At 41.2% G+C, this 13,871-nt stretch overlaps 1 protein-coding gene across 1 annotated transcript in view; it reads left to right on the top strand.

Annotated features, from left to right (window-relative positions):
* Nucleotides 1-13,871, top strand: part of BRINP1 (BMP/retinoic acid inducible neural specific 1) — a 201,244-nt gene that overhangs the window by 54,322 nt on the left and 133,051 nt on the right. The window contains exon 2 of the mRNA XM_049896801.1: nt 8,328-8,595. Coding sequence (XP_049752758.1) covers nt 8,378-8,595 — 218 coding nt within the window. The 5' untranslated portion in view covers nt 8,328-8,377. The remainder of the gene's footprint in view (nt 1-8,327; nt 8,596-13,871) is intronic.

Here is a 13,871-nt window from a genome sequence, read left to right as displayed (position 1 = left end):
TGTTACAATCCCACCCTAATCCTCCTTAACATAAAATTACAATCACAAAATGGAGGACAACCACAGAACACTGGGAATCATGGCCTAACCAAGTTGATACGCACATTTTTGGGGGGACATAATTCAACCCATGACAGCACCGGAGCGCTGGACTACCTAGGGACTCTGACCTCTACCCACATCTGAACATAACTGATCCTTTCACTTTCCACTGACTTTTTTTTTTTCCCAAGACATTTGTGCCACTATCTCCATACTTCTTTCAGGCTTTTGCTGAAAAGCCACTTTATCAGAGAAGCTTTTCCTGACTCTTGTTCTCAATCCCACCTTATTTGCTTTAATTTTCTTTAGAGCACTCTTTGCCACCACACATATAGCTACTGCTCGTTTGTGTATTTTCTTCCTCCATCCCCCTGCCCCCCTCAGACACATACACTAGAAAGGACGGTCCCTGAGGACCCTGGCTGCCCTGCTCAGTATGAAATCTCCAGCTTTTAGAACAGTGCCTGATATATAATAGCTGCTCAGTATGTTAATGGGAGTGATTGAATTTATTGAACGTCTACAATACTTTGTCCGTAGAATATAACATGGAAATGAAATGCACCATTTTCGCTTGATGGAGAGGAAAGAGAGAGGCTGGTAATAAATGCCTCACCCACCCTTGTTCTCACTGGCACCCTCTGCCACCCTGAGTGCTACTCTTAACATATACCCTGTCAGTCTTCAAACACTCTGCCTTCTCCCATCCCCAGGGCCTGATGTTACCTATTCTACCAGGAATTTCCTTTTCCCCATCTCTATCTAGTAAAACCTCACATGCCATTTAAGGCCCTTCTCAAATACCACCTCTTCTATGGGACCCTTCCAGATCTCTTGGCTGCACCAATCTCTTCTGCCTCTATTCTTCCGCTGGACTTTATTCCTTTATTAAAGTATTTATGACAACATATTTCATATGAGACTTGTTCATATACAGGTATGACTCCCACTGTATTTTAAATCTCTGAAGGGTAGGACCACATTTTAGCTTCACAGGGGAGAGATGTAGTAAAAGTTTTATGTACTTCCTAATGAGGTATAAAAAAAAACATAGGTTAAAATCCTAAATCTCACACTTAGGAGTTGTGAGCTTGGAAAGGTTATTTAATGTATTCAAGTCTCAAGGTCTTCATCTGTTAAACAGCATAGCTGTACCCACCAATCATCTCTCAGTTTGTTGTACTGTGGTGGCTTGTGTGTTGCTGTGGTGCTGAAAGCTATACCACTGATATTTCAAATAGCAGAAGGGTCACCCATGGTGGAAGGTTTCAGTGGAGCTTCCAGACTAACACAAACTAGGAAGAAGGACCTGGTAATATACTTCTGAAAAAAATTGCCAGCAAAAAACAGTGGATCTTTGTGTGATACAGAGCCAGAAGATGAGCCCCTCAGGTTGAAAGGCACTAAAAATACCACTGGAAGAGCTAGTTCCTCAAAGTAGAGTTGATCTTCATGATAAGGACAGAGTAAAGCTTTTGGGGCTTTCATTTGCTGATGTGGCATGACTCATGAGAAAAAAAGCCGCAGACATTCATTAATAATTGGAATGTGAAATGTTCGAAGTATGAATCTAGGAAAATTGGAAGTTGTCAAAAATGAAATGGAACCATAAAGATCGATATCCTCGGCACTAGTGAGCTGAAATGGTATTGGCCATTTGAATTGGATAATCGTATGGTCTGCTATGCTGAGGATGATAAATTTTAAAGAGGAATGGTGTCACGTTCATCGTCAACAAGAAAATTTCAAGATTTATCCTGAAGTACAATGCTGTCAGTGATAGGATAATGCCCATACACCTACAAGGTGTATGAGTGTTATTCAAATTTTCACACCAACCATTAAAGCCAAAGATGAAGAAATTGAAGATTTTTTACCAACTTCTGCAATCTGTAATTGAAAACAAGCATGCAATCAAGATACGCTGATAATTACTGATAACTGGAAAGCAAAAGTTGGAAACAAAGAAGAAAGATCCATAGTTGGAAAATATGGACTTGGTGATAGAAATGATGCCGGAGATAACATGAAAGAATTTTGTAAGACCAATGACTTATTCATTGCCAGTAGTTTTTTTCAACATCATAAATGGTGACCATACATGTCGACCTCCTTGAATGAAATACGTAGGAATCAAATCGACTACCTCTGTGGAAAGAGATGATGGAGAAGCACAATATCATCAGAACAAGGCCTGGGGCCAATCGTGGAACCGACTATTGCTCATATGGAAGTTCAGGTTGAAGCTAAAGAAAATTAAAGCAAGTCCATGAGAGCCAAAGTACAACCTTGAGTATATCCCACCTGAATTTAGAGACCATCCCAAGAATAGATTGGACACATTGAACACTAATGACCAAAGATCAGATGTGTTGTGGAATGACATCAAGGACATCATACATGAAAAAAGTAAGAGGTCATTAAAAAGACAGGAAAGAAAGAAAATGGATGTCAGAAGAGACTGAAACTTGCTCTCGAACAGAACATTGAGTAACTAAAGCGAAAGGAAGAAATGATGAAGTAAAAGATTTCAAAGGGTGCCTCAAGAAGACAAAGTATTATAGTGAAATGTGCCAAGACCTGCAGTTAGAAAACTGAAAAGGAAAAAAACATGCTCGGCGTTTCTCAAGCCGAAAGAACTGAAGAAAAAATTCAAGCCTTGAGTTTTGATATTGACGAATTCTATGGGTAAAATATTGAACGATGCAGGACGCATCAAAAGAAGATGGAAGGAAAACACAGAGTCACTATACCAAAAAGAATTGGTTGATGTTCTGCCATTTCAGGAGATAGCATATGATCAAGAACCAGTGGTATTGAAGGGAGAAGTCCAAACTACACTGAGGGCATTGGCGAAAAACAATGCTTCAGGAACTGACAAAATATCAGCTGAGATGTTTCAACAAACAGATGCAATGTTGGAAGCACTCACTCGTTTATGTCAAGAAATTTGGAAGACAGCTACCTGGCCAACCTGTAGGAAAAGATCCATATTTGTGCCCATTCCAAAGAAAGGTGATCCAACATAATGTGGATATTATTGAACAATATCATTAATATCACACACAAGTAAAATTATGCTGAAGATTATTCAAAAGTGGTTGGAGCAGTACAACTGCAAGGAACTACCAAAAATTCAAGCGGGATTCAGAAGAGGACATGGAATGGGGGATATATTGTTGAAGTCAGATGGATCTTTGCTGAAAGCAGAGAATACCAGAAAGATTTTTAACTGTTTTATTGACTATTCAAAGGCATTTGACTGTGTAGATCATTACAAATTATGGATAGAATTGAGAAGAATGGGAATTTCAGAACACTTAATTGTGCTCATGAGGAACCTGTACATAGACCAAGAGGCAGTCGTTCAAACACAACAAGGGGATACTGTGTGGCTTAAAGTCAGGAAGGTGTGCATCAGGGTTGTATCTTTTCACCATACTTATTCAATCTGTATGGTGAGCAAAAACACCAAGAGGCTGGACTATATGAAGAAGAACAGGGCATCAAGATAAGAGGGAGGCTCATTAATAACATGCAATTTGCAGGTGACACAACTTTGCTTGCTGAAAGTGATGAAGATATGAAGCATTTACTGATGAAGATCAAAGACTTCAGCCTTCAATATGGATTGCACCTCAACATAAAAAAAAAAAACCTTCACAACTGGACCAATAAGCAACATCATGATAAATGAAGAAAAGACTGAAGTCAAAGATTTCATTTTACTTGAATCTACAATCAACACCCATGGAAGCAGCAGTCCAGAAATCACGGAATTCATTGCCTTTGGCAGATCTGCTGCAAAAGACCTCTTTAAGTGTTAAAATGCAAAGATGTCACCTTGAAGACTAAGGTGTGCCTGACCCAAGCCATGGTGTTTTCAATTGCCTCATATGCATGCGAAAGCTGGGCAGTGAATAAGGATGAGCAAAGAATAATTGATACCTTTGAATTACAATGTTGGCAAAGGATGTTGAATATACTGTGGACTGTCAAAAGAAGAAAAAGATCTGTCCTGGAAGAAGTACAACCAGAATGCTCCTTAGAAGCGAAGATGGCGATACCTTGTCTCATATACTTTGGACATGTAAACAATAGGGACCAGTCCCTGGAGAAGGACATTATGCTTGGTAAAGTAGAGGGTCAGCAAAAAATAGAAAGACTTTCAGTGAGATGTGTTGACACAGTGACTGCAACAACAGGATCAAGCATAATAACCATCACGAGGATGGCGCAGGGCCTGGCAGTGTTTCGTTCTGTTGTACATAGAGTAGCTATGAGTTGGGAGCGACTCGACGGCACCTAACAACAACATCAGAAGAAAGAACATATCTGTCTAGGAAGAAGTACAGCCAGAATGATCCTTAGAAGTGAGGATGTCGAGACTTTGTCTTGTGTACTTTGGACGTGTTATCAGAGGGACCAGTCCCTGGAGAACATCACACTCGGTAAAGAAGAGGGTCAGTGAAAGAGAGGGAGACCCTCGATGAGATGGATTGACACAGTTGCTGCAGCAACGGGCTAAGACACAGCAAGGAGTTTGAGGATGGCACAGGACTGGGCAGTGTTTTGTTCTGTTTTACAGAGAGTTGCTGTGAGTTAGAATTGACTTGAGGGCACCTAACAACCACAACAACCCATTTGATGGAATATGCTGTTAGTAACCTGTAAAGTAAAGTAATATTTGCATTTGAATCTTTGGCTGCTACCATGGCAACAGACATTTTCAGAGACGAGCTTACCCCCCCCCCAAAAAAAACCACTGCCGTCGAGTCGATTCCGACTCATAGCGACTCCATAGGACAGAGCAGAACTGCCCCGTAGAGTTTCCAAGGAGCACCTGGCAGATTTGAACTGCCTACCTCTTGGTTAACAGCCGTAGCACTTAACCACTATGCCACCAGGGTTTCCAAGCTTACAGTAGATACTTAATAAAATCTCATATTCTATTGATGATAAAAGGACCTTGTTTATAGAATGGAAGTCAAAGTGTCATTGTTTCTCATATGACAACATTTATGCATGTACTATTCCTTGTTCTTGCCCAGCAAAATGTCTATTTCTGTTAAAATCCACTTTATAAAGCTTTCATTTACATTTTTAGTGCTCTGTGAATTATTGTGGTCCAAGTCAGCAGAGATGTATTCAGACTTTGTCCGTGACACGTTCGTCCCTACTTGCTGAAATGTAGATTGTATCATCGGCCCCAAAAAGAAAACAGGCTCAAGCACAGCTACACATGCAGAGACAGTGTGGCAGAATGGGAAAATACTTAACCTGTAACCAGAAGACAGGACCCTAGTCCAGTCTGCCACTCATGGCAACCTGGGGCAAGTCCTTTATCTGATGGGTCTCAAGGTCATGATCCATAAAAAGGAGTTGGATAACATCAGGTTTCTCAACTGATATTCTTTGTTGTGGGGGCCGGTCCTGTACATTGTAGGATGCCTAGCTGCCTCCCTGGTCTCTACCCTCTAAAAGCCAGTAGCACCCCTCAGTCATGACAATCAAAGGTGTCTCCAGGCATCGTGAAACGTTCCCTGAAGGCAAAATCGCCCCCAATTGAGAAGCACTGGGTTCCATCTTTCAAATTCCAGTTAATTCTAATTCTAGGACCATAGGCTGAGGACTTTCTCTTACACACACACACACACACACACACACACACACACTCTCTCTCTCACACACTGCTGCTGTTCCATGTACAGCTTGGTTCCACTTTTGAAGACTGAGATGTTCTGCATTGTTTCCTTACAAACAGTCTAACAGCCAGGCATTCTCTTGCAGGCTCCCACTCTGCACCCATTCACAACAGAAGCCATGTAGCGGGGCTGTATGTGTGACACGCTGCGGTTTTAGTGCACTGTAGCTCCCCACTGGGATCTCTGAACAATCACCTCCACCCCCCGCTTGCCACTCAGGTGGGCTCTGGCAGACAGCTCTGGCAGCTGTAGCTGTTACAGTTCTGCAGTCAACGTGTGTGGCTTTGTTTCAGGGTCTGAACAAAACTTCAGGCCACAGCTTCTGCCAGCCCGTTTCTCTCTCTGCTCATGTGCCTCTCTCCTTTGCCCCTGACAGCTGGGGCTTGCAGTGCCAAGCGGGTTTTTGTAGAAATTTATAATGGAATGATACAATTGGGTAATGGAGAGAAATATCCAAATGGTCAGGAAATTCACATCTATCTTTTTTATTTTCTCTTTCTTAGCTTTTCTTTTCTCCTATTTTCAGATGGAAGGGTAGACAAACAAGGTATCATATGTAAGCATGTTTATATGTGGTTTTACACTTGGTTTATATGTGTTTTTAGTACTGTTGTGCCCTTAAAAAAAAAAAAAAATGTGGCCCTTACCACATGTTTAAATGATTGAAGTAGGACTGTGAGGACAAGACAGGGGACTTGATTGTCCAGAGTCACACAGGTAACCAAGACTAGAAGCCGAGTCTTCCTGAAGGCTCTCACCAGATACAGCTTCATGGTCCAGTGAGACAGACACATAAACCTAAATAAGCATAATGAAATATAATAAGTGTTAACATACAGTTATATGAAACAAACAACTAGCGCTAAGAGGAAAGGGGCTACTAAAACTTTTTTTGAGAAATAGAAAAAGGAAGTGACATTTGAGGACGTGACCTTAAATGCCTATTGAAGGACAAATAGAACTTGAACAAAGAGTAGGGACAACATGAGGAAAGATATTCCCTAGCAGGAGATAAGTTCACACCATCAGTCAACATTATTCATCATCATTATCATTGTCAACATTGATGCCACTTATTGAGCACTTACTGTATGCTAGACACCAACCAGGTGGAACACTTTATATGTAAATAATGTTATTTAGTTCTCAACAGTAGTTTCTAATGTAAGTGCTATTATTAACCACACTTTATAGACCAGGAAACTGAAACTCAAAGAAGTAAAATAACTTGCCGGAAATAATATTGTTTATAACTGTTGGGCCCTGGATTCAAAGTTGCCTTTGACTGTGGAGTAAGGTAAGCTCTTTTAGAATAAGCAGGAAGAAGGAGGCACAGACGGAATAGTAAATAAAGCTAGAAGTAGAATAGTGATGAGACAATGAAAACAAAACTTGTGAATTTTCCAAAAGCTAGGTGTGGCCTGGTGATTTCTCTTCTTTCCTCCCCACGAGGAGCCTCAACATAAAATATCCCTTAGTCTCAAACATTTTCCCCGATAGCATCACTGTGCTATGTTTGTTGTTGTTAGGTGCCCTCAACTCGATTTTTGACTTGCAGTTACCCCATGTAACAAAGTAGAACTGCCCCATAGGGTTTTCTAGGCTGTAATCTTTATGGGAGCAGGTTGTCAGGACTTCCTCCTGTAGAGCTACTGGGTAGGTTTGAACCGTCAACCTTTCAGTTAGCAGCTGATTGCTTAACCGTTGTACCACCTCGGCTCCTTTATGCTACCACACCAAAAAAAAGAGGTTGGCAAGATCCGGCATAGCCCCTCGGTTTTGGGCCTCCCTCCAAATGCCAGAAAACTTGGAGGCTCTGTGCCCAGCAGGTGAATTCTCTAGTTGCTCTTCCTTCGGATGAGGGAGGTACTGAGCATTGCAGCAGCGGACTCTACTGAGCTCCACCAACTCTACGTCCATGAAGTATCTAACCCATATTAAAAAAAAAAAAAAAAACCATATAGTCACGATAATAATCCATCATAAGACATTGTGTATTCATCTGATAATGCAAAGCAAAGAACTTGCTCGGTGGATATGTGTGTGTGAGAGAGAGAGAGAGGGAAAAGAAAAGAACGCTTGTTTACTGAGTCCTGGGGATGAGAGGCAGGTTGTTTGGGAAGACTGTAGATAGAACAGACATGTGAGTTCTTTCTCCACATGCTTTACTGACCGTATGAGACTCTGCTTCTACATTCATTCATTCATTCAACACATATGCCCTGAGTACCTAGTGCTGAGATATTGGCACCTAAGCCTGTCTTCTGTTTTACAGAGGAGAAAAACTAAATCCTTAAGTAAGTTAGCAGTTTGCACACAGTCATGCAATACGTGAACAGCAAAGCAGGAAGGCGAGCCCAGATCTCCTTGGGCTCTATGTGCTTTAAGACAGAAACTGCACTGCTTTTTGTAAACCTGAAAACATTCTACTGTTGTATTATTATGAGATTGTGTTAATTGCATTTTTTTTTGTTTCTTTCTTTTGTCTTCCTTTTGCTTTTTTTTTCTTTTTCCTCCTCTCACCTACCTTTGTCCTTTCCTTCCTCGGTCTTTCTCTCTTTCTTATTCTTTTCTGCTTAGGACTCCACAGAATGGAGCAAGAATGAGAGGAAAAAGGCCGGCAGAAAAGCATGAACTGGAGGTTTGTTGAGCTCCTCTACTTCCTGTTTGTATGGGGCCGTATCTCAGTGCAGCCCTCCCACCAGGAACCAGCTGGGACAGACCAACATGTCTCCAAGGAATTTGATTGGCTTATTTCAGACAGGGGCCCTTTCCACCACTCCAGGAGCTACCTATCCTTTGTGGAAAGACACCGTCAAGGATTTACAACCAGATATAAAATATACAGGTAAGAGATGGGTTAAGCCAACCTTGATTTTCATTCATCATGTGCTTTGTGGGATCAGACATGGGGATGGGATTCGCTTTATGGTGGGGTTTCTGGATCAAGGCATAGTGCCCCTCCACAGAGGGGCCCCACCACAGTGAAGGTGCCCCTTTACTTTTTTTCTTTTTCTTAACTTTATAAAAGAGTTTAACAATGACAAGGCGATGATTTATTGAGTACTTACTGTGTGTTGGGAATAACATTTATTGAGTACTTACTGTGTGTTGGGAATGTTGCTTATAGTTTATATATTATCTCATTGAAACCTTAATAATCATCAGAGGCAGGTTCTGCTTGTTTTCTCCACTTTATAGATGAGAAAACTGAGCCTCAGCTAGGTTAAATAACTTCTCTAAAGTCACACGTTCCGAAAGTAGTAGAGCTGAAATCCAAATCCTGGTTTATCTGTATCCATAGTCACAGCATTTCTACTCAACCGTATCAGATATAGGTAGACTTTGGCAAATTCTACTAATGTACCCAGTATGCTACCTAAACATATAAGTAGGCACAGTCAATGAGCAGCTTGTAGTTGAGCAGACCTGAACTGGTTCTTGGCCTGTAGAAATCCTACTTATTTGTTCTGGCTCAGTCCAAAGCCCTTTCTTCTTTGAAGCTCTCTTAGATTTTCCCCATTTCACTTATTCATTCTCTCCTTGATATTCCCACCATTCTCTACACTTATCCCTTTTTAATTTGAATCCCTTAGGCATTGGAATGCATTCTCCTATTTCTTTCACACCTAAATAAAAACTCATATTTCTTTCACACCTAACTGAAAACTCTTTAAGGCTTATAGATAGTTAATTTCTGGATCCTCTAATTGATTTCTGCTCTGCCTTGTAAATGAAAGCACACAATAAATATTTGTAGATGTAAATGAATTGGAGAATGTAAAATCAAAATAACCCCCCCCCACAAAAAAAAAAAACCTGTTGCCGTCGAGTCGATTCCCACTCACAGCGACTCTATAGGACAAAGTAGAGCTGCTCCATAGAGTTTCCAAGGAGCACCTGGTGGATTCGAACTGCCAACCTTTTGGTTAGCAGCTGTAGCACTTAATGCCACTAGGGTTTCCAAAATCAAAATAAATGACCAAAAAAAAAAAAACCTCCCTGGAGTTGTGATCCTTCCTTAAGTTTAGAAAAGAGGGGGGTAAACCCTGACACTCCTGGGCCAATTAGAATAGGAGAACCAAGCAGCATGTTAAAGAAAAGGATCCAGCCTGCAACTAAAAAGGCATCAATTCAAGTCTTAAATTTTCCATGTATTTTATGTGAAAAATGGGCAAGCCTCCTTTGCACATTTTGTGGCATGGGGTGATTGGGCTGGGTGATTCATGAAATCTCCACGAACTGCAAATCCCTGTGATTTTGCTCTGAATATTTAAAATCCTTCCTTAAGGTTGGCTTGTTAGTGATTGACGTTTTGCAATGGTTCTCTCAATGCAAAAGTTAATGGATGAACTTTGTATGGGCCTTGAAGAGTGGTAAATAATTAGAGAGTTATTGGGGAGAGGTTCTTTTGGGCATAATGAAAAGTGGAAACACAAAGGAAAATGGATATGGGATGGGTAAGAGGGGGAAGAAAACACAAGAATGAGAAATAAGAGATATTTTTTCTCTTAAAAGAGAATATCAGAATTTCAAAAACACAGTGGTCGATTCTAGGGGCTATCCCTGGGGGAAATTATTCCTAAATCATCCAAGAGTACTAGTTATCTACTTAATTTCAAATTTGGATCCTTAAAATTCTTTCGAGCAGAATGTAATCATTGCTGTTTGTGTAGATGCATAAACGAAGCGTGGGTACTCATTGATTACTTGACAGAGCATGCCGTTCATTAGCTGAAATACATGGCAATGGGGAAGTTGCAGGCTTGAGACACTGGATTAAGGCGGGCAGAAGATGTAGTGAATTTTCAGGATATCTTATTCTGTTTGAGTTTTGTCAAATCATAATTCAATTGCTCTTATGTATGGCTTTCTCTTTTATTGTCCTGTTTGAGCCCCTAAGACCACTTTAAGGTTGGGAAGACTCGCATTCATATTCCCACTTTCAAAATGAAAGATTGAATGGTTTGAATAAAGTCGTGTAGCCTGGAAAAGGCAGGGTCTGGACTGGAAACAAAGTTTGGTTATAAGCTCATTGCCACACTAGTGAATATGCTAGAGCTTTAGGCATCCAGCCATTGTTTACAAGTGTTTCTTAAATTCTGTATGTCTGGCCCTGTGCTGAGGATACATGGCCCTATGATCTAGTCATGATATGACACGGCAATGAACTGTAATGGAGCTTTGTAAGGGAAGATATGGTGCATATTAGGTGATCAATATTTCAAAAATATCAATTATTATTGAAATCACTGCATATTTAAATGGGTACCATGCACAGTGCTGAACAGTAAAAAAACAGTAGCAATCATTTATTGAACAGTTAAGATGTGCCATGAAAGGGAGGGTGTTCAGTCCTTACAACATCCCTGGTGAGGTGAGTAGTACACATAGGAGACCAGAAATTGGGGTGCGGGATTGAATGCATTGCCCAAGGTCATCCGTCTGGTTAAGATTGGGGCTGGGGTCCAAGTGTGGACCTACCTGATTCCAAAGCTATTTTTCTCAATCACTTGGCTTGGTGGCCCCAATATGGCTTCCAAATGTAAACTGTTTCAGAACTCTGAATGTGTTTTTCCAAACAGGTTACCATTTCTTCCTCATAACCCCTCTGTAAATATTTCAGGGGTAGTTTTAAAGATGCTGAGAGGTGGAAGGTTGCTAATGAGGTTGGAGGTCAGAACATCTGGATATTAATTCCAAGTCTGACATGTAGTGGGTGTGGGATGCTAGGCCAGCCCTCTCCTTTTCCTAGATTCCATTTTCCTCCTCTGTCAAATGATAGGAGCCCTTGTAGCACAGTGGTTAAAAGCTGTGGCTGCAGACCAAAAGGTCAGCAGTTTGAATCCACCAGCCACTCCTTAGAATCCCTATGGGGCAGTTCTACTCTGTCCTATACAGTCGCTATGAGTTGAAACCGACTCATCGACACTGGGTTTTTGGTTTGGTCAAATGATAGAGTTGACAGAGATCACTGGTCTTTAACCTATGTTATTTGGATCCTGAAGATTAGTTCAGGCAGTCAGAGAAGCCCCTCTAGTGGGGAGAGGGACAAAGGGGTAATGAAGCAGATTTCCCACTATACACCCCCCTTACATAAAAGCAGATTTGCCTTTGCTTTTGTGTTCAGATTTCATGTGTGTTTTATTTTGAATTCCATTGCTAAAGCAAAGTTTGCAATCATCCAACAAGCTGATTTCTAGGATCATTTCTAGCTCTGCAATTAAGTATAAGATTTCAGCAAGGTCACGTGGTTAATTAAATGATGGAGTTCAACCCAGAAGTCAGGCCCCTGGCCATCGAGTTATTTCTTCCTTCTTTTATTTAATCCTCAAATAATTATTAAGCACCAGCCACAGACCCAGCACTCTGTTTGGGGCTGAGGATACATTGATGAATAAAACAAACATGGTCCCTGCGCTTGTGGGAGAGACTGACATTAAACACACACTCACGCTGTGTATACAAAGGAGTCCCTGTGTGGTATAAATGGTTAAAGTGCTCCACTACTAACTGAAGGGTTGGAGGTTGGAGTCCACCCATAGCTGCTTTGGAAGAAAGGCTTGACAGTCTGCTTCTGAAAGGTCACAGCCTCACAAACCCTATGGAGCACAGCTCTACTCTGCAACACATAAGGTTGCCATGAATTGAAATCAACTCAAAGGGGACTGCTTTGGTTATATATATATATATATATATATAAACAAAATATGTATTATATAAAAAAATTTTTTTTATAATATATATATACACACACATATGCATATATACACACACATATGCATATATACACACACATATGTATATATACACACACACATACACATATATGGTAGTACGTGCTAGGAAGAAAAAAGTTCAGGGCAGGCATACATAGCTGGGAGACTAGTCACTCCGCGAACACTAATAGGACAGCAACCATGTGCAAGAATTACATGGAGCTCTCACCAAAATCTGCACATGGACACACATGCAAATAGGTACCCAGAGACATATGCTCATCCAGGTGCAAATGCCAACTAGAATGTGCTCATTGGGGCAGTTGTCAGCTGATACCTTCTCCACCATCACACTCTGCTTTATTGAAACAATAAAACACGTCAACAGGCAATTTCCCAGTGTGTCTTGGCTGTGTGGTAACATGGACACAGCACATTGGAAGCTTGACATTTGCATCATGAAAGAAAGGCCTTACTACAAAATGTTCTGTATACTCTGCTGTGCTAGGGCCAGCCTTACTAAGATGTTCTAGACCTCAAACCTTAGCTGTTCTTCCACTCCAGCATTCCAGCTAGAACCCAGCATGATCTGGGAGCTTCAGAAAGAAACTGAGAGGAAGCTTCTCCTCACTTAGGTAGCTTAAGGCATCCCTTTGCTCATGCATGTGAACACAGAGGCTGCCTTCAGCTCTTCAAGTTGTGGTGGGGAGTCATTGCCAGAGGCAAGGATGAGAACCTTTCAGATTAAGTCCCAGCAGAAGCCCCCTCTCATGTTTCATCATGAGTAGAGCAGTAATATGTGTACACAGTGGTTTGGGCACACGAGGTGCACACTCCATCACTCACAAGCCCAAGCTGACACATGGGAGGCTGGGGGAGTTTTCAGGTCTTGAATCTGCCAGGGTGAAGAATAGTGTCATTGACCTTGGAGTCAGGGAACCTGGGTTCTGGTCCAGCTCACTTACCTTTTTGCTGTGTGATTTTGGCTAGATTATAGAACTTTTTTGAGCCTCTGTTTCCTCATCTATAGAATGGAAATGTTGGCTGAGGAGGTCATCAAGGTGCTTCCCATCTCTGAAATTCCATGATTCTGTGAAATATTGCCATTGGAAAATATACCATGGAGTGGGGAGAGGACTCTGGACCTGGAGTCTGGTGATTCATATTTTATTCATTTTGGAGCTACTTTCTAGCTTTCTCACCCTGAGCAAATTCATTCCTATATCATTTGTATGTTCTTTCATACATCTATCATTCTAGTATTTAACACTAATCACATACCGTAAACTGAGCTATGATCTGGTGGTACAGAGGTGGCCAAAAGAAAACAATAAAACACAAACATATATACACACCAAAAACCCACAACCCGCAGTGTCCAAACCCTCCTCTGCCAAGTTCAGTG

The sequence above is a fragment of the Elephas maximus genome, chromosome 9 (assembly GCF_024166365.1).
Source record: "Elephas maximus indicus isolate mEleMax1 chromosome 9, mEleMax1 primary haplotype, whole genome shotgun sequence".
NCBI classification, from domain to species: domain Eukaryota; kingdom Metazoa; phylum Chordata; class Mammalia; order Proboscidea; family Elephantidae; genus Elephas; species Elephas maximus.
This window is presented reverse-complemented; position numbering and strand designations above follow the sequence as displayed.